Source organism: Lottia gigantea, assembly GCF_000327385.1.
Source record: "Lottia gigantea unplaced genomic scaffold LOTGIsca_54, whole genome shotgun sequence".
Lineage (NCBI taxonomy): Eukaryota > Metazoa > Mollusca > Gastropoda > Lottiidae > Lottia > Lottia gigantea.
Window position 1 is genome coordinate 1,002,984 of NW_008709848.1, and position 23,161 is coordinate 1,026,144.

General features: G+C 33.6%; 1 protein-coding gene across 1 annotated transcript in view; it reads right to left on the reverse strand.

Moving 5' to 3' along the window:
- LOTGIDRAFT_126576 (hypothetical protein) overlaps positions 1-23,161 on the reverse strand; it is a gene marked incomplete at both ends in the record, with an annotated part of 43,597 nt that overhangs the window by 11,758 nt on the left and 8,678 nt on the right. Inside the window, one exon of the mRNA XM_009062939.1 lies at positions 3,361-3,699. Coding sequence (XP_009061187.1) covers positions 3,361-3,699 — 339 coding nt within the window. The remainder of the gene's footprint in view (positions 1-3,360; positions 3,700-23,161) is intronic.

Consider the following 23,161-nt stretch of genomic DNA (forward strand, 5'->3'; position numbering starts at 1 on the left):
AAATGTCTTTCATCAGGAATTGACAACGGAAGTTCTGTCGTTTGATAAGATGCTTATACGGCTATCATATATCAGTTTTTTAATAAATTCTTTTCATTCAGTTCTTTTGTTACTTTAATTCAATCCGATTAAATTGCGGATTTAGAAATTCAATTCTGTGGTCCATTCCAATTGCTAATCATGGTCTGACGAAATTCTTTTTTTTAAATCTAGTTGCTCCAATGCAAGTGGCTCAACTACCGAAAGGACTGGTTGAACCACGTCCGGACCCCCAATTAAAATACACAATTAAAATTTTAGCCCAAGCGTCAAAAACTGAAATAGTTTAAAGGATTCAAGGATGACAACTTAGATTCACAAGGATCCTTTCCAGAAGCTGATCCTTGGCCAAACGTCTTGACATTGATCTTTCCCGGATCAGTATTCTTGTTTCCCAGTAGAAAAAAAACCCGAAGAAAGAAACATGGAAATCTTTATTTTAATCAGATAGACTAATCGAATGAATCTTTAAATGTGCGTATTTGATGTATCAAACTGAAATTTCTAGACATTAGATCATATCAATTAATTACAGCTACAATTTTCATAAGGTTTCTCTCTTTCTTTAGCTTTATATAACGTGGTTCATTAAGTTCTAAAATGGGCATTCTAATAGCTTGAAAATAAAAGAAGCCAATGTAACGTTTTTCCATCAAATGTCGTTATCTATTGTTTCAAATTTCCATTCTTGTTATTCAAATTTTGACATTCATCCGTCCTTTTCAGCAATCTACAACTCTGTTAAAGGGGAATGGTGATAGATGTGGATGGGGTATTTCAGCAACATCCGGGAGAGTTGCCCTCTGTTTCAATGTACAATCCTGAAGAGGCATAATCCAGCAATCTTGAATCGAATAGAGCAAAATTAAGGAAATTGTTTTTTAAAATTTAATCAAGACCATGTCGGCATAATTTGAAAGGTCCAGAAGCTAATTATCCAATGACACCAAATGAATTAAATAATATATCTAACGGATACAGATTTGGTGTTTTGACATGTTAATCAGACACTATCGACAGATCTTTGAGGAAAATGTCATATCATCTTGAGCATCACCTCTCACAGAATTTGAGAAGTCTGGAAGAGCTATTAGAATTTCACAGTTTTGGTCAGAAATTCGAGGAGTTCATCAGAATTATATTTGAGCAATCTGAAAATCAAGAGGTATTTTCGACAGTAATCCAACCCAATCAAAATCGTTTTATGTAGATCGCTCAAACGTTTGAGCATCAGATAAATAGTATCTTCCAATCAAACCAGAGAACTTAGACTGCTGATTTTCGTTGCAATATGCTTAGAGAGGAATACATGTATTTGAAGATAAAGTATTATCTTCGTGGAGATGTGAACAAGTTAACGAGATTCATGAAAATTAAACCCGAAGAAATTTTCTCAGTAAACTGTAAAGGAACTTTGTACTAAAATTTCAAGATTTACGCTATTGGAAATTTCATGATGAATATATATATTGCTAAATATTAAATACATTTAATAATACATGCCTTTTTTTCATGTTGAATTTATTTATTACTAAATACCAATAAAATTTAATAATATATATGATAAACCTTCAGACATGCCATTTATTGGTATCAAAATAAGACATATATAAGCTATATTATACAGTTGGTTTGTCACGGAAAAATATTATTATCATTAACTACATGTCAATTTATGACATCAATAATACTCTGATAGATATCTACGAGGTACTAAGCTTGGTACTATATTCAGCCATTATCTTACCACTGCCTTCACAAATGATAGAACAAAACATACTTCGTCATTAGGCTAATTTACAGTTTGATTCATAAACAATACATATTGTTAATGACCACCAAGAATTATGGACTAATCAATACGCTGCTGCAGATTCGTTAAAGGGCTACCCCACCATACTGAAGCCCACCAGAACTAACAACAGGACCAACAGCAATATATCTTTTTGCTGATGGTGCTGACATCATGTTGCAGATTCGTTAATACCAACTGCATAAAAGGAATATACTTATGCTTACGATGTAGATCGATAAATTGGGAGTACTTTTTTCTAGTAGGTCTACCAACACGGCAATACGCTGCATGTCATTTAATACGCAGTAAACAAGGTCAACGACCAACTAGAATATGTCAATAATAACCTCATGTCATTCAGCATTATAAATATCATTCACGTAAAAGCACGAAACCATACATACACATGATATACGTATACCACGCCGATAAAGGATTTATAAGGATCATATTTATGAAAAGTTAAAAATCTGGGATGAATAATGACTTATTTACCAGCTCAATAACAACTTGTTATAGATCTCTCTTGGATTATCCGTACCCATCTAACGATTGTGATAATGAAGAAAGATTACTTATTCGTGGTTACCGGAGTTTTGCTCGTAGATTAAACTTTAAACCCACGACCACCATTTGTTCTAAATACCAAATCAAATGACGTCAAGAATCAAATGCTACAACGGACTGAGCTACAATTTGTCTTCGAAATGGTTTAATTGAAATCATGATTATTGATTCTTGATGATTATTGATTTCAAATGACCATAAATTGCACTGAAGTCATTTCCGATATTTTGCTACTTTGATAGTTTGTTTGTGTATATTTGTAAGCTGTTTTTGTTCGATGACAGCAGCCTGATGGACACTTACACCAAATTAGAGTAAACAAGCTCATAATATCATTAAACTTGTTTATGAATGAGAATTTCCTATATCTTAATGTCTCGCTAAATTTCTTTTATCTTTCCACTTGACCAAGAAAGTAAGAGGATGAACCCTCCTCCTACTTTCTTCTATATTCAAATAGGTTAATACCCTACTCATTTACATATTTATTAGGTTGTTGGTCGCTTTTATCTTTGAAAAGATAAGTTAATGCTTTGAATTTTATTCTGTGATTTTGACCTGAAGTAAATTCTGGTAATGTACGAGAGAGAGTTTATAGCCGCTGTAATGCTGGGTCATGACAAACAGATCAGCAGATCAGCTGCTATATATATCTGTAGTTGACACTCATTTAAGCCCCCTGTAAGTCCATACAGCTAGACCTAGCTGTTATTTTCTTGCTTCATCCTTTCCGCGATCAACAGTTCTGCTATCTGTATTTCTTGCTGTAAATATTGGGCTGCTCCTACGCCTCTCGTATGTCGACCCAGAGCAGAAATCAAAGAGTTAAGTGACCCCGAACTCAATGCACCCTCTCGTATAATTGACAAACCTGGTTATAACGACATATAATCAATTTCGAGAATCAATATGAAACAAGTTCACTTACCTGTTACTGTGGCTCCGGGTATGGCCAATACCCAAAGATGTCTCGATATTATGGAATAGAATATTCCTATGACCAAGATGGGTAACAAATAGAGACCTATGACCAGAAAGGACTTGTAAATCATGTCGGTTTCATTGGACCACGCCATTTGACAATACGTCAGATATTCTGGTATATCGGGGTAGGAGGTGGCTAGGTACATGTACAGGATGTTGGGTAGCGACACCAAAGCAGATGCTATCCATATAGCGATGATGGTAACAATGACCTTTCGGAAAGAAATTCTGGCTTTCAGTGGATCACAAATAGCGTAATATCTCTCTACACTGATGGCACACAAAGTAAGCACGGAGCAGCATACAGACATGGTCTGAAAAGAGAAATAAAAACAAATATATGATAGAAATTTCAATGTAAGTGAAATTATATTTTTAAGTCTCTTTCTCAAGCAGGCTAATACAATATATTTATCACATCGGTAAAAAATGTTACACGCCAATTATGATAGAAATCTGACAACAAACTATGGCCTCTATCACTTATATCTGTAACTTCGTCAATATTTGTCGAATTATACAAAATTCGAACTGGTCCGTGATCTTGTGAGCATAACCCTACACAAAAAAACATGGCTCCTACTGCCAAAAGTGCTAATTATGGACGGACAGAGACGACGGCAATATACACCTACATTTCAAAGTGCGATTATAAAAATTGAACAAATTCGATTTAAGGGCAACTCCAGTATCAAATTATGGTTATGCATATTCATTCATTTCCACTCGAGTTCACGTTTCACCGACATTTTGATTGATCAGAATTGATCAAATTGAAAATATTTACTAAAAAATCCACTTATATGTTTAATATATTTTTTTTACGACCATAGAAAGTAGAATATAACTTAATTTAGATGTCAAAATAAAATATATTTCTATAAATGATGATATAGCGTGACAATTTTATGTTTAACCTCTTCCAAGACGTTATGATGGGTATCTATTTAATCGGCCAATTTTACATAATATTTATACACTTTATTGTTATTACACCATCCTGCCTGTGACTTGCCACCACGCATTTAGATCAAGGAGATCAAGAGCAATTGGAATTTATTTTTCTGTGAAATATTTCAGAATGAAAATACCACCATGTTCATGTTAGCATGCAGGCAAAATGGATTAATAGTGATAATTGATCAAACCAGCTCTTCTCACAAATGTGTTCAATTCAGACGACTCAATCAAATTTTGAAACATGATATGGCTAATATGATAATAATCCACTACAGGTGTCTTTTTGTCATGCACTTAGCTGTTATCAAATTTGTATGATATTTGCTGAAGGCTTCAAGTCGGCGTCCACCGAATCCATACATCTTCTCTAAATATTCAGTCAACATGCCCCCGATTCAGGAGATTTTCCAATGAAAGGATGTAAGCAGATTACTGTGCCAATACGAAATGATTTCTCGAACTTGTGACGAATAGATAAGAACTATTAAAGAGATAATATGAGATAATTCAATGCTAAATATTCAATCTGTGTACCATTGATCTTCTTATAGAAGCTCTATATTAGTCTGAGATCTTGAACCATGAAACCGTTACAGAATCAACTCTTAGATTAAGTCTTGAGCATCAAGAGTTGTCTGACCTTGATTCTTTTAAGGCGTCTTAATACTCTTTATAATCCTTGAACGACATTTAAGGGTACAGATCACATTAAATAATGGAACACAATTATTGTATGGTAAACTACTCATTAATTTTATTGTACACAATTCTCAACAAATCTACCTTGTCATCATCATTTGAATCTAATAACGACAATATAAAATGTTGAAACGTGTACAATAAAAGGAGTAGTATACCACCAAATTTTGTTCCGTCGTTTAATAGATTCGGTTTCGATCATCTAACCATTAAGGTCTTGATTAAAGTATGTATCATGTAATCTTAGTGATTAATGATTTTAATTCGGGTATCTGATGGCAAGAATGACATCACGCGATCTATGACACCCAGAAATTATCCCGAACCTCTTAATATTACTCATTACTTATATTTGGTCATCCCGGATTTTATCCAGCCATTGCCGACATCTGTCATATCATCTGAAAATCTTTATCCGGGATTTATCATAATAGTCTTTCTTATCTAGTACTGACCTTGATATAAACCTTTCGACTTTTCTGAACTTTAGCTGTAGTCTCGGTCATCATGATCTTGAACACTGTGTAAACACAGAATGAGAATTGTATTTAGTCGAATAGTGACCATATGACACAAGAAAATTGTACAAGTTTGCATCCAAGCACAATGAATATTGCAGAAACAGAACATTCGATTGGTTGAATATTCTAATGACCTACAGCATGTGTTGCAACACTATTTCGTTAGATCATAATTTAATGACGAGTGGCATATCCCATACAAAAAGAAACTCTTTAAAATATCCGACTGTCAACTTAGCCTCATCATTACTTTTCCAATTCGCTAATTGTGTAATTGGTTTAGAGTTAATCTACATAATTTGCTATTGATGGATGTCATCTGTACACCGGAGGCATGTCAATCTATTTGCCAAATAATGTCGGTATTTGTGAAGACTGATAATCCAATTTGTGCTGACCACGGTTGTAATTGATTATATTTTACTTTAGTAGTTTCCTTTTTTTTTCCCTTATTTCCATGTCTCTATATCAAGTCAGCGAATTATACGAGGCTTGAAAATACCCGAGGAACAAACAAGCGAGGAATAGAACTGAATGACTTTATGACCATAATAATTGTTCAGTCATTCATCCCTAATTTTCTAATTGTAGCCTTGAATGAATAAGCAAGAAATTTGATAAACGCGTCTAGTCGTAGACTGGCAAATAATCCAAATACTTTCACGAGATAATGAAGTCAATTCCAACGCACAGTCTCAAAATCGTCAAAAACTATATTAGACATGGTTATGAATATTGGAAACGATAGAATAACAATACTCTTTCGACCATTAAGACCATTATAAGTCTAGATAAATAAGTATAGATAAATAGCTTTGATTTCGAAATGGAATGTCTTTGAAAACATAACGAACTTCTTTAGACAATGCATAATATAAAATATAAAGAAGTAGATTTTTCAGAGTCAAAGAAGAATACATCTTTGAATTACGATTGAACAGCGCCAACCTGTTTGTAAACACCATGTTCCACAAAAATAGAAGATGTATATAAAACTAATATCAACTGATTATCTTGCATTACTTACAGTCCGGTAATTTTCAACACACAGGCCTAAAACTCTCATCTTCTCAATGTCAACCTATATCGAACTTTTTACAAATACCTGGACTGCAATAGTCACTATTCATGTATCACGAAATGCAGCGATTTGAATGGACTGTACGCCAGGCTTCCGATGGGTTCTATTGGCTAGAGTACAATCCAATCAAATCGCTGAATTTAAAAACATCCATGATACAAGAAGGGTGACTATTTATTGCAGTCATGGTATCAGTTCGTACTTTCAAATCCGAACAGAATACAAATACCCAACAGGTTCTGGGTCGTTTATTTCAATTTCTTAATGAAGTGTTTGTTCCATTCTAGGCCTGTACAATTGTTAGAAAACCAAACCCTCCCTTCCCCGAAAGATATTCACAATTACAGATATTCAATTAATCTTTGACACCAATGGACGTGTAAGTGAATAGACTAAAAAATATCATTCATAATAAATAACTGTAGCCCATTCACAATTCTACTAGATTGAAACCTGGGAACAACTACCAAGTTCATTAATTTTACATGTAGTCAACTTTTCTTTCTCTTTACAAAGAGACTTCTCTTTCCTAAGCAACATCTCTATTTTATTAGAAATGCCACCGTAAGAGATATTTATCGTTTGCTAGATCTCTAAAATATTAATAATAAATAATCTAGTTTATTTATAACCATTTTGTGAACTTGATAAATGGTAATTTTATTACGTACATGTATTAGTTCTCTACTACCAATCGACCACGATGTGTCATACAAGCTAAAGGATTATCATATGACAGCAGCGAACCAACATTGATAATCGAAAGGTGTTCGTGGAGCTTGACTGATTCATGAATAGTCCAAAACCGGCTCGATTCATCTTAACAATGTCAAGTTATTATTTATAAGTACGAAGTTCGTAATAACTTGCCATGTCAAGATGTGCTCGAACTTTGGCTGGCGTGATAATTACATAGAGAAAGGGAGGCATCAGAAAGTGCATTCACTTTGAAAAATAACTCTTATGGAACAAGGAATTGTCGAGAGTTCCTTGAATACGTTCCTTTCATATTTCAATTTATTGTTGATGATCATAGATACCGAGAAACATTCTCTATAATTGCATTGTTTTGAAGATTGATTTTGATTATTGTAAAATTAGTCACGTACAAATATTCAGACGCCAATTAGTCACAACAGCGTAAGTGCCATTAGTCTTCAACTTTACTTTTTGTGTTGAATTCCAGTAAACATGAAGCCGAGTTATCATTCTTAAAGGACATACAGAAATCTGAAATTAACTGTTGAAGGAAGTATTCATACGACTGTAGATCTTTGATAAAAACAAAAGGAAAGAGTATAAATCTTCCGAACGTTTACCTTTACATATAAATGTTGTACTATTATAAAATCAATTCCAGCATCGTAATAAAATTGTGAATAAAATTGTGAATATTGAGTTGTTTTATATCTTCCATATCAATTTACATTTTAGTATAATTTGGGGAATTGAGAGCGATTTTTATCACATGTTTGACCATATAAATATCATGCAGAAGTAAAATATAAATGCATTTCTATTAAATTGATTTCGATTGCACAAGAAATTAATTTGATGGAAACATATATCGATGTTACGATATTATTCTTTTCTACATTAATGTCACTTTTTTGTTATAGTCCAGACGGCAATGTTGTCAAGAAATTTGTCCCCAGATGACCATATAAAAATTTAGTGAAATTACGAAACATGCTCTTCTTATATTTTGTCTCTACAGTGTAGTTTGGCGAATGAGAAATTCCATATAAGGTCATGTAACACAGTAAGCTGCCGTTTAAACGCAATAATTATTTATTAATTGCAAAAGCATGTGGTGTAAAACATAATTACAAAATCAAAATCCTTATCCTTATCTTAACTATAAGGTTTCGGTCTTATTTTTCACAATAATGCTGACCCAGGAATATATCTATTTTAAAACCGTCCCCCATCCCGACACATGCACAGTTGCCAAGAAATTTCGCTTTTGTGATTCATAACATTCACAATATACGGTCATGTTTCTATAAATTTTGCGACAAATTGGAAATCGTGCGTCCCAACATTAGATAGGTAAATATCATTAAATGTTGTGTGTGGAATGTTATTTAATTCAATAGTTCGATCTGGTAAAATAGCAATGTTGTTAAAATCAGAAACGATTTATAAAGTTATTTTAACGCAGTTTTAAAGTAGAAACCTTGAAAAGGTCAACAATAATTGTTTTGATAATTGTCAACTCTTGAACAAATGACTTCATTATCTAAACAATTTGTAGAAAAATATTGAGAAACTTTGCTTTACAAGAATGTATGCAGTCTTTTACTGACAGTCATAAACAAACAATACGCCTTAGCAATTCTTTAGAAATGTGTTAGCCTTTAATTTAGAACGCTTAAAGATCAATAGATCTAATTGTTCTAAAGATTGCTATTGTACGGAAACAGCAATGAAAACCTCTTCTATAATGTTGACAAAGTACTTATTTGTCCCTTCGAGCTAATTTCAGTTCTAATTTGATTCGGTGGGAAGCAGACTGAATAGAATTGCCTTTTATGGTACTATATATCATTTGATTAATTATTCAGTCGTCCATAACCAAACACCCGTATTCACTGTGTTAAAACATACCAAACTAGATTCCACATCTATTTTTATCGACTAAAGTTTCCCTAACCACCATTACAATTACTAAGCAAAAACAACAGCCAGTGTCTCACATGAGGAAGAATAAGCTGACTCATTCGTAGATATCTGTCACCACATAAACCTGTATTAATTTCACAGCGTACTCCTTGACGTCTCAAGTGAAGAGTAGGGCGTAACTCTCCATTCATTTTTGTATTGAAGTCTCAGGTCCGATGTCGATGCAATATGCCGCCTGTTATATATAATATGTGTAGCCAATAAAATTAAGCATGGGGGAACGGTGTTTTAAATAAAGGATTGATATCTTCACTGAATTTTATACATTAGGATGGGTAAAGACATATCAGTACAAAAGCGACTGAACGCACGATTCTAGCTAATTTGCAATCTGCATTTAATGCCAACAAGTGAATAATTGCTCAAATCACCGGAGCGGAAGTGCTACTACTATTGATTGAGGACAGTGTCTATTTTAATCGCAGCCATTCAATGATCACCAACACTGACAGATTATCTTCAGTAGAATCAAATTAACAAATTGATCTTAATAGTAGTAAATAGAACCATATTCACACTGCGTCAACCATATCAAGCTTTATTGCGACAAAAACTGCTCTCTGGCCTAGCATAATCAATAGGTGTCAAATCAATAGAAATATAACGTGATAGGTATGGTAACGTACACCAACATAGATGTATGACTATGTTCCTTCAGCAACGACTACATGAATTTGATGTTTAAGCGACATGACATCAATTTTCTTCAAAATTAGACATACCTGAAGCCAATTTCGTGTGTTGGTGTTTTAATTGACACACAACCTGTGTTTCAGTTAAAAAAACCTTTTTTTCAGTTCATATACAACTCATTGATAAAATGATAAAATTTGAAAAGTAATTCATCTAAAATGATGCAGAATTAAATGAAAAAAAGGAACTTTCAGAGATGTGCATGACTACCTAAGTTTATATTCCGTTTTACAAGAAAGTAGTCCACTCTAGTTCTTAGCCAGAGGTTTCTGGTTTGTTTTCTGTGGTCACATGGATGTGATTATGGTCATTATCTCGTATGTTCTCAATGGCGAAAAATGTCACTGTGTCAGGCAAAGTATGTATGATAGTTAAACACTATGATTTCGTACGAATCTCACCTTTGCCTAATCGCATTATACTTCTAACACTTTTACAGACATAGTCCATTCTAATATATTTATATTAAAACAACCAACATGTTTTCGGACTAGTCCTAGTAATGGTCTAAATTACTTTAGTGTTATTGAAATATTATCTTATTAAATAATGAAATTCTATCTGGCCTCCCTTCCTTTTACACTGTCATAGTACCACTAAAATATTAACACAATTTGTCACGTTTATTAGAATTCAAATAACAGATATTTCTCCTTCTGATTGATTAATAAGTAGGTCATTGCTTCCTATTCATATTTGCTTTTAGTAGATATCAAAATTCTTGTCTATAATTTGAAAATTGTAGTGGACATTATTATTGACTGGGCCTAATCCTACATCTGATAAATTGCCTTTGAGCGCATTTATAGTCCGAAAACTACTGACTTTTGTCTGTGCTCTGATGTCTCCGACAGATAACGACCAGATAAAACAATGTCTCCGACAGATAACGACCAGATAAAACCACGTCTCCAGCAGATAACGACCAGATAAAACCACGTCTCCAGCAGATAACGACCAGATAAAACCATGTCTCCAGCAGATAACGACCAGATAAAACCATGTCTCCAGCAGATAACGACCAGATAAAACCATGTCTCCGACAGATAGCGACCAGATAAAACCATGTCTCCGACAGATAACGACCAGATAAAACCATGTCTCCTGCAGATAACGACCAGATAAAACCATGTCTCCAGCAGATAACGACCAGATAAAACCATGTCTCCGACAGATAACGACCAGATAAAACCATGTCTCCGACAGATAACGGCCAGATAAAACCATGTCTCCAGCAGATAACGGCCAGATAAAACAATGTCTTCGTCTACAAATAATATCAGGGCTTATTGTTAGAAATATCGCTATAAGAAAATCGTAGACATGTTACAAATAGATCAGATTGGATGATTTTTCAGTTAAGATAATTTTAAAATCATCCAAAGAGATTTTTTAAAATTACCAATTTACATACATCTGATGTTAGAACTGTCAGAGTCGGGCAGCAGCCCCTGGCAGACCGGGTTAAATCGACAAAGATCCGTCAACTGACTTACAGTCTCAATAGGAGTCAGCAAGTATCGAACTAACCTACTTTATGTCAAAGTGTTAATTAATCCGATATCATCCTGCTCTTACTCGACCACTATTTCCACCATCTTATCTCCGTCTAGACAAATCTTCATATTCAATTACTTTAACCTTTCTAGCTTTATATTCAATTACTTTCACCCTTTTAGCCTTTATATTCAATAACTTTTTACCTTTCTAGCTTTATATTTAATAACTTTCACCTTTCTAGCTTTATATTTAATAACTTTCACCTTTCTAGCTTTATATTTAATAACTTTCACCTTTCTGGCTTTATATTCAATTACTTTATCCTTTCTAGCTTTATATTTAATAACTTTCACCTTTCTAGCTTTATATTCAATAACTTTCACCTTTCTGGCTTTATATTTAATAACTTTCACCTTTCTAGCTTTATATTTAATAACTGTCACCTTTCTGGCTTTATATTCAATAACTTCACCTTTCTAGCTTTATATTCAATAACTTCACCTTTATAGCTTTCAATTCAATAACTGTCACCTTTTTAGCTTTATATTCAATAACTTTCACCTTTCTGGCTTTATATTTAATAGCTTTCACCTTTTTAGCTTTATAATCAATAACGTCCACTCTTCAAGTTTTATATTCAATAACTGTCACCTTTCTAGCTTTATATTCAATAACTGTCACCTTTCTAGCTTTATATTCAATAACTTCACCTTTTTAGCTTTATATTCAATAACTTTCACCTTTCTGGCTTTATATTTAATAGCTTTCACCTTTTTAGCTTTATAATCAATAACGTCCACTCTTCAAGTTTTATATTCAATAACTTCACCTTTCTTACTTTATATTCAATAACTTCACCTTTCTTGCTTTATATTTAATAACTTCACCTTTCTTGCTTTATATTTAATAACTTTCACCTTTCTTGCTTTATATTCAATAACTTCACCTTTCTTGCTTTATATTCAATAACTTTCACCTTTCTTGCTTTATATTCAATAACTTCACCTTTCTAGTTTTATATTCAATAACTTCACCTTTCTAGCTTTATATTCAATAGCTGTCACCTTTCTTGCTTTATATTTAATAACTTCACCTTTCTAGTTTTATATTCAATAACTTTCACCTTTCTAGCTTTATATTCAATAACTTCACCTTTCTAGTTATATTCAATAACTTTCACCTTTCTTGCTTTATATTCAATAACTTTCACCTTTCTTACTTTATATTCAATAACTTCACCTTTCTAGTTATATTCAATAACTTTCACCTTTCTTGCTTTATATTCAATAACTTTCACCTTTCTTACTTTATATTCAATAACTGTCACCTTTATAGCTTTATGTGCTTTTACTTTTACATTTCTAATTTGAAGTCTAGTCTCCCAACTCGTTAAGGGATAGTCATGTTCATTTTGAGCGAAAACCAAGTATCAAACACAAACCAATCCCTTCTCGACTGGAAACACAGGTTTATATCAACCTTTCTGTTGCTTATCATGTTAACCTTCCAAATAACCTGGACAGTCTATAGTTTTAGTTCACATTTTCATTTCTATATTATTGTCATTAACTTGGTATTTGTGTATCGAAATCTTTTACTTGAATCTGTTATCTTTATGTCGGGGACAAAATCTGGCTATTAAAATAAATGTGATTATGGAAAATCGAAACTGAATTAATTTACAATAGTAAAAATAAGCGAAAACAAAATAACAAAATATAATGGAGTTATTTCTCTATCAATATGCATATTATTCTATAAACATGTTATTCCTGTGTTCGCTTCCTCATAGAAAAGTGTTTTCCTCTGATATGCAGATACCCTGATTCTCATACATGACATTCACACTAATTATATCACAACACGAACTTCTGTATTTAAAGGGATTCCACAAAGATTTCAGGAATAGGTTGGCCGTTGAAATACTATGAAGGATATACTTTAAGATGTTCATATGAGGTAATGGTAATAACCATATACAATATCTTATAGCACAGTTGTAAGGTAAATTATTATGCACTTTGAAGACATTCATACATGACACGCACATTTGTGAATAGTATTTATTCTTTAACTGGATGCAAGATAAATATTTTATTACTATCATTCATTACGATAGGATTTCATTTTACTGTTCAGAATAAGAATTATGAATCAGTGTCACTGTACAATCAATACAATAGTTGGCGTTTGCTTGTGAACCATATGCTTACCCCCTACTAACTCTCATGACACTTTAACATGGTGATATCCCAAAATTTCAGAGAGTCCACATATCTATGCTTTTCTGAATTCTTTTATGGTTATGTCACTAGTGACTATGGCAAACAGAAATCTGTTACGTGCTGCTATATAAGGAAGTGATTTGCTGCTTGCAATCATGAAATCCCGATTTTATGTGGCCATTCTACCCCGAGAAGTAAGTAAAAATATACATTAACATTGTTACAGTACCGCTGTTACATTACATTACCGTTGTGTAATGCACATGGTTAGGATATGGCATCCTAAGCCTTCTTGAGCAAGCAGAAAAGGATGTACTTTGAGACATCTTTAATAATCCATTTCGATCTCAATAAAAAATTGCATCCCATAAAATCAATTATCTTACAGGGTTTATGGTAAATTGGAAACAATAATCAATTATTGCCCCCTACACGCCAGACAAAACTGTCACCTCCATAATAACATTGTAACAAAAATAATATTCAATTATAAGACAATCAATTTGAAAACAATTACAAGATAAACGCGTCATTTTTAATTAATTATTCCATAATTGAATCTTTAATTAATTAAAACACTTCATGACAAGAACGCTTTAGGAGTAACAGGTTATTAAGGACATGGATTTTTAAATTCTCTCACTTACGTCACGAGAGCTGCGAAGAACCTTTTAGCATTTGACACATCCACTTGCCTGTAACAAAAATAAATCTCTATGATCATTAACCGTTTTACAAAAAGTTTTCCCAGCTGCGTGTAAGAAAAAAAAAGCTAAAGTAAAGTTTTGCTGACATAATTTAAATATGTAGATCAGATTTATCAGTTTATCGAAATCTTGTATCAAACAGCTTTGAAAGTTTTATTGCTATCATACTCCAAAGCCTGATTGAATACTGGGCTATGAGTTGGTCGTCCAAAACGGCATTATCTCTTGCTTAATAATTTCTGACTTTTATCGAGGGAACATATCATGTCTAGGGCAAGAAAGAAAGATCAACCCGCTTTGTTATTGCGTTATCTATCCATATCATGTAGATAGTTTCGATGCAGTCTGCAAATTTGCTACATGCATTGTGTTAATGTGTATTGACATTGGTATTGGCATTGCAGGGCAAATACAATTGCGTGCACATGATTTCGTCACATTCCGGAAATCCGTATCACATAGTAATTACATGCTAATAAAAATAAAATAAATGAGCAACAATACACATTAAAATTGAAAACATTTTGACTCCCAAGATATATCAATATGTAACGAACATGTGCTACAGAAGCCAGGATCTCGTCATGCAGTCAGGACAGTTTCCAGATCTATATATAATGTGCATAATTATGTCATATGTTCCAGGAGCAGCCTTCATAGCAGCTTATTCCAGTTTTGACATGGATCACAGCAACGAGACCTGAAAAGACTCGGTGGAACCTTTTCTGCCAAGGTGGTTATGAATTCGCATGCCTTCTGGTTAGCAACCATCTCATACTCATTACAACTTCAGCATCACCAGAATAATTCAATTGCCTTGGTAAATCAGAACAAAATATGCTCCAAGCTACACATAAACCAATGCGAACTCTTAGTTTCTTGCCATTTCTATTGACTATAATGGTCTTGACAACTTGTAATAGACTAGGTTACCCGATCTGTAACAGTATCACACACACCATAAATGCTTCAAATATCCAGGAATCGAGTTATATCATATCACCAGATGAAATTAGTATCGTGTCCTGTCTAAAAGTAATGAAATTAGTAACGGATCAAACTATTTTCAGCACATTGAGGGTAACGCTGGCTAAATTATTTTCATACATAGCTAAGAGAACTTGAAGTCACCCGGTTAAGTGTTTTTGCTGGTATTAATCTTGCTGTTATTAATGGAAGGCCGCGATGCTCTGCAACTTAGAATTCCGGAATTGATTTCGAGTTTCGCAACAATAGTGTCTGTTTTGAGTTGAAGTTAAAGTAATATTCTACCAGCAATGACTAAAACTTTCAGTTTTTATAAAAAGTCCAAGCAAATCAATTTCAGGTTCACCGTGGAAGTTTAAAAATTGTAACATTGTCTCATTATTGTAGATTTATTGTATATTATTCCTATGAACTGTATTTGAAAGAGGCTACATTGATATTGATCAAGTTATTCTGAATCGACAAAGTACAGCATTGCTGAGCAAAATTTTAATGCATGAACAGGAAATGGTTTCTAGATCTTAGATTGTCGCATTCAATACATATTTTAATCTAGGTATGTTTATTCCAGAAATATCCTGATGTATATCATATGCTGTCGCTTGATTCCTTGGAATCGTCAATTCCGGTGTTTTACAGATTTAGCATTCCGCTGTATCTTCAAAATCTTAATGCAGAAATATGATTATTCAGTATCTTTTATTCCTCTTGTGGTCTGTCGTTCAGTTTTTAAGACAGGTTGTAAAAGAATTATCGACATTTTTATTGAGTCATCAATATTTGGGAAGCAGTCGTCTACGATAATTCAATAAAATATCTATTTTAAGTCTTATCTAATTTTTAATTTACTTGATTTTGGCGATACGACATGGCATATCTTTCCCGAATTAACCACTATCGTTTACAGCTTGGGTGAAGAGTGTGCCGTCGTTCGAAACATGAGTATCCCCATAGGTTTAAAAATTCTTGAAAAGGTCCACATCAACGTTATAGAAAAACACTATAAAGATAACGTTGTGTGACCATGAACCCTGCTTGGACTGTTTTGGTTGTTGACAATAATACTATTCTCATTACAGGCTTATCATTGTACCTTTATCATCTGAACATTACTTGTATTCCCATTAGACCACGTTGATAACCGTACTTAACTCTTGATCAATCTCAAATGGTAGTGTAGGCTGATCAAGCCATTCACTTCAATCCCTTCTGGGTTTCGCTCTCTTTATGTCTTCAACTATCTATTATCACAGTAATCGTTAGCGGTACAGCCTCATTACGTTAGAAATTGTTAATGACAGCTGAGCTATTACATCTATACTATCCATGTTCTAACTTATACCAATTATCTACCAGCTTCAATCTTGAAAGTAATTTCAATCAGAGTCTAGACGTATCATAAAGATGATTTGTAAGAGTACAGAAATGTAGGGAAATGCTAGTCATATCTTGAAATTATACCAGCGTTTGGAAGGTTATCCTTACTTAACACGCAGTCATGTAGTGTGCAATGGAGAAAATTATTCCAGGACGGTAACATCGTTCAACTTTTGATTTATGCTTCGATGGAGTCTCGTACATAAGATGAAAAATATTTTTTGGTGAAATGGTCTTGCCTTAAATACCGACGAGTAAACAGGCATAATGAGCAAATAGTCCTCTGATTTGCACCAACCATAAAATTTGAACTAATACAATTTATGTTCATGTGGAATAAATTCTGCTGTGGCATATCGGAGATGCTACGGAGATAAGATTGCATGAACGAACAAGTTCAATCTTCCCGGTATCACGTACTCCACCAGAGGTAATAACCTGTTGTTACCAGATTAGGTGCTTTGTCAACTTGATTGCGGTTTATGTCAGATTACTCCATATGATATGATGGTAGTTTCAGGGATTGTCTTTCAAGTCGATGGAAAAGAGGATGTAAGTCAACAAAAAAACTAAAGTAGGACTTACGTTCAACAAATATTCCAACAATTGCAATTGATCTGCAGTTGACCAATGACAGTGTAGTAGAAAGTACAACATTAGCTAAATAATAAAATATTCAAATTATTGTCACTATGGCTGAAGATACATTTCAAGTATTTTCTCAAAAATATAGACAGAAAATAACTGTTATTTTGCCGATAATTAAGGGAGGTAACCCATGTTCATAATTTCAATTGCTATCATTCAAAGAATCTTGTACAAACTATTTAGCCAATACAATGAGAAAGTTATGCCGGACGTTGACTTGTCATCTACCAACCAACCAACCAACCAACCAACCAAGGTAGTTCCTTTATCACATACGAATACTAAATACACTTAAAGCAATGATATATCTATCCAGGCGTTAAAACTGGTAGATATGTAAATAATAAGCCAATAAATAATCACGACGTGTAACCAATTATCTTTAACCGTTACACATGGTATGTCCTGTCAGATATTTCACTGATATATAAGACATATTAGTCTGAGTTTTATTGTAATTCATAGAATCTTGATTAACGAATGCGATACTGTCTCATTTGCCAATATCTTGCCAATCTGAGCTCATTGCTGTTGTGGATTTCGCGACCGAAGGGCATGCTAATAAAACACACTATGATACTTGTATTGTCGATTCTGTATACCATTTGTGAATTTCACATTCTAATAGTGTTTTTTTTGGTATATTTATGTATTCCATATCCTATCTTTATCCCCCCCTATCCATCAAGGACGACGAGTCTATCATATGACTATGGATATCCATGATCAGGGCCTGTAATATTCTATTTGTGAGTTTTAATCTGTCGCCATTGCTCGCGATGATAACAACGACCCGACTGACAGATTGATGCTTTGTTACCAGACAAAAATGTACTTCGACCCATGGTAAAGGCGTTGAATTTAGAGATCATGATATTGTTTTGGTTTCCATGATAGAATATTATATCAGTCATTTGCTACTAGGAAAGCCCAATTAAAGGTTTCGTTCAATCCACAATGGTGCTCAGTGTTGATTTATATCTGCAATAACTTACACAATGCCACGTTCAAATACAAATTAGACCGGCTATTTGCATAGGGAATCAACTGTCCAGTCTATCATTTATAGAATAGAAGTAATTATTGTAGAGCACTCGTTTGTTTAGAGTGTATATGTACTAGGTCAGGTTACCTAGCTCGCATAGCTGTTGACTTACATGGGGAAATACTGTTCGTTACGAGGGAACTAATTCCTAGATTTCGCCACACACACGCCCTTAAATAGACTTCTGAAGTTATAGTCTTTGGACTTTGATAAGGAGAGAGAGCAACTGGATGTATTACAAAAAAATGGGGGGCACGAGTGCTGATTGATGCTCATTTTCAGAAAAAACAGCGACTCTGCACATATTATATAGTTTAAGTTCAAAGCTACAGAGAACTGAAATGATGCAATGACAGTACTGTCGTCAGAATGATGATGATCTCGTATTTCCCTGTCGTACTAACTTCCTTTAACAAATCTTTTGATTACTTTCTAAGTCCATGAGTATCCTTGACATTTGTATATTTGTATAAAGATTAAATTGGATTCCGAATATAAGCCTAAAAATCCTTTAAGAACAAATTATACTGATCTACTGGAGACGTTTCCTTACCAATGTAGGGGAAAACAATATTATCAGAGATATGCTGCTTGGATGTATTAGGAAAGAACTGTGGCGGCGCAAGCTTCACGGAACTGGGGTTACTAATAGGGGTAAACAGACCCATTGGGGGACAACTATTGCGGCTGAATTCAAATTTTGGCTACTCTGTGGTGGTGTCATAGTCGCAAGTCTCTCATAGAGCGTCTTAGATGGTTCTCTCAAGAAGATTTGAGATTTGGGGTTTAGTCCCCCCCACCGCCCTGTACCCCCATTGGCGCCGCCACTGGGAAAGGAGAATCTGAATTGCCAGGCAAAATAAACGGAAAGGAACAAGTTTTAATTAGAAAGTTATCAGATAGTTTTCTCCCCTCTCAGAAGTGTTAGTAATTCCCTGCATACCATTCGAATTGCATTTGGTACTTTGTAAACATGATCGAATTAAAACGGTCTTCCCTGGAGGTTAAACGAGTCGATAACCATGGACCAACAAATGAAACTAGCTTGTCACCCAAATTATCCCTCAAGACTACAAAATGTAAATACACAACTCGTTCATTATTCTTAGCACAGTTGACCAAATTCAAACATGACATGTGGGTTAAGTAAGAAGGACATAAAATTGCTTCTGATAACATCATTCTACAAACCCAGATTGGGAAAGAACAATTCTGAATAATGATTACTATACTTTTCTATAAATTGACAGTCTAGTTTTTATCTCAGCACAAAATGAATTAAAACGAGTTCTTTGCTCTGTCATCAAACCCACTACAACGCATCTGATATATTTTGAGATGACATAATTCATGGATGGGTTCACAAAACACCTCTGACATTTGACTATTGAAAACGGTTTGAAATTGTGATAACTTGCGCGTTTTTCAGGTTACCCCAACCTTGCATCCACATTGCAATAATGATGAATGGAATAAAAGTCATTGAAGGGTATTTCGTGCTATTTATTGGATTTTGTTACGTCTTCAAACATAACTGATAGTAAATCATGATTGATTCTATAATGCCCACCATGATGTATCTTCAAACAATCATTTACCATATTCCAGAAAGACTTGATTGATGCAATTTAATGTCATTTAGGAATATATCAGTTTGAAAGTGTATTGGCACCATGGTCGTTATTTCTTGACGATTGTTCAAAAGAAAAAAATCAACTGGGGTGCTTTGCCATAAAAAAAAACTTCACGATGTACGATTGTATTTTGAATACATGAATAATGCTGACGTGGCATTTTTAAAAGATTTTAAAAAAAATCTTATATACATTAACGGTTGACGTTCATTGCGTAAAAAATGACAAAATTTCATGCCTTTATGTACAGAAAAAGATCTTTCATGTCAATTTCTCAAGTATTAGGTTTCAGAAGCTTAGAACTAAAGTAGAAAGCTCTTTGTCCTTTTGAAAACTGTCAACGTCTTGAAAATGATGCAGTTGAAACGCAACAAAGTGGTTCTTATCACTATAAACAAAAGGTTTGTAATGATACTTGATGATCACGGGCTTATTGAAGTATTATGAAGATTTTTGTACATGGAATGTAGATCAATATTCATTTCCTGTAAAAGGATATATACACACAATGGATTTCCCGTCCGCAAAGGATTATTCTAATTAGACAGTCAAGTTTTACATGGACCAAGCCTTTTCATACAGTCTTCTATGTAATTCTGTTCGATGCACACATTATATTGCACTGTGGGACAATCTATGTGCCTTCTATATAATATATATCAACAATATCTCCACAATGTTCACTAAGATATCGGTTACTTGTGATCATACTTGTGTACATATGATCTAATCTTAGATGAATTAAGCACAGATTGCTTCTTACGGATATATTTTATAATAAAAAAACCAACAAAGCTATAATATAACGAAAGATTCTGTGATAAATGGCTTTGAAAATTGTGGTATTTTTGTCTCTTTTTTTTGTGAAAATTGTGCCATATAGTAGAAATCAAGCTGTTAAATCCTTACATTTTAATAGTCCGTGTGTAACCAAAGCAATTAAATTGTACTTTCTTTATGATCTTGTTGCGTGTAAGAAGTTCATATTTCATAGATTTTTTTGACTCTAAATCGAAATGCCTCAAACTTTAATGTCAAGGTACACGTTTACAAATAGTATTTTTCAATATAGACATCAATGCTTTGCAAGTACGTTAAGATGTAATAACACCAGGAAGCGCAATAAAATGCCGTAAAGCTTATGGATCTACAGAAGAATCGACAAAAAAATGTACAAGAATACATCAGGATGTGGAGAATCTAAAACATATTTAAATAAACCTCACCGAACTACATCTACAAAATCTAGTAGTTCTTTTTATCTGGAAATGTAGAAGAGTAAATCGGGATTCAAAGAATCTGAAGCATGTTTGAATCTCATTTATTTACCTCCTAATTTCGAGAACAATTTATTGAAAACCGTGTTCTCCTCTCAAACCAGCAAGTTAATTTATTGGTAATTGAGACAGGTTTGAATATGTGTTATTAAACAAACATCAGCGAGAGAACATGTCGCGATAAAACCCAATGCTAGAATATGTTTCTTTAATACCGAGTGATACTTAAAGACGGGTTTATTAGAGGGAAAACAGGAAATAGAATGAGAATATATGAACCAGTTAATTGGTGAAATAGATGAAAGATGCCAGTTTATTGACTCTAAGCTGACTAATAATCTTCAACAGAATTTACAGTTGGAAAGGTTAGCGTAAAAGTTCAATATATCTGTATAACTATCTGTAAAACGACAAACATTTTGTGGTTATTTTGTTAATAGTTGTACCAATCCAATATTATGATGATGTATTGGAGTAAAGATGTTCGAGTGTTTGATGTTCGAGAACAACTTTCGCAGGATGATAAGTATAGTCTTTCAGCGATAAAGGTCTACTTTTAGACGAAGGTTTTCACAACGTACTCAATTTTCCAAAATGCATCATCGAAAAATTGAATTTTATAATCGGAGTAGCTGTCAGGGTTTGTATTCAAAGGCCATAACACAAGAGATCTAAAATTACATATCGCGAGATTTTTTCTTTTTTTCAGGCCTTAGGGCATTTTATTCCGAGTTATTTTCAGAGGTTATTCCAGATATTGTATAGTAAAATATCATTTTCTGTCTCAAGTATGTATTGCTGTTTCTTGAGTGTACGAAATCATGTCAAATTTATCAGAATAGATAACTTGTATGAACAAGTCTTCAGATTCAGATTATAACTTTCCTTACGGCACCTTTCCACTTTCAATCATCTGCACTTAAAAAAACGCACGTTTTACAGAATTACATGTAATACTCCTTACTTTGAAGATGGTTCAAATTGAAACTTCAAAGTTTTCGTCCTCAAATTTTAACATTTATTTTTACCTCTTATGAACCTCATTAATGATGTATATCTGAATCAGTTTATGATATCCGACATGTTCTTACACAAATGTAATTAGGTTGAGAGTTCTATTTCAGTTTTGCGATACCACTTTGAAGAAATGAAAGCAAAATAAAAACGATTTCAACAATTCTTGGCATTGGTAAGGGATAAGAGACTCCTTCTATGTGGAGGTTGGTATTGCTTAAACATTTATTGGGAAAAACAAATGCACGCGATCTCGAGAATCAGACCCGTTACTGATAAGAAACATTATTATTTTGAAAGATGTGAGATTGAGGTAATGTCCCTATAAGATGATGGTATCTGAAATTTGCAATTGATCAAACTGAAATTATCCCATAATTAACGTAAGCACAGTTTTTCAGGAACTACTTCGTGTTGACCGGAGTACAAATTCATTCTGATTCTGTACGACTTCTTTTCACTTCAATATATCTCAATTATCGAGATATAATCTCAATTACGCTTTACTATAACCTCACATGATTTTCTTTGGTTCATTTACTTAATTTGATAGATAGCGTCATTCTGTTATGTTCCAAGCACAATAGGATAGAACAAGACGTATACATGTTAGTTATTACAGAAGCTGATTGAAACATTTGATACCGTTATAATATATGTATTGATATTCTGTCTTTCATAATAGGAACCTGTTCAACACTGAATCGCAATCTCGTTAATTGA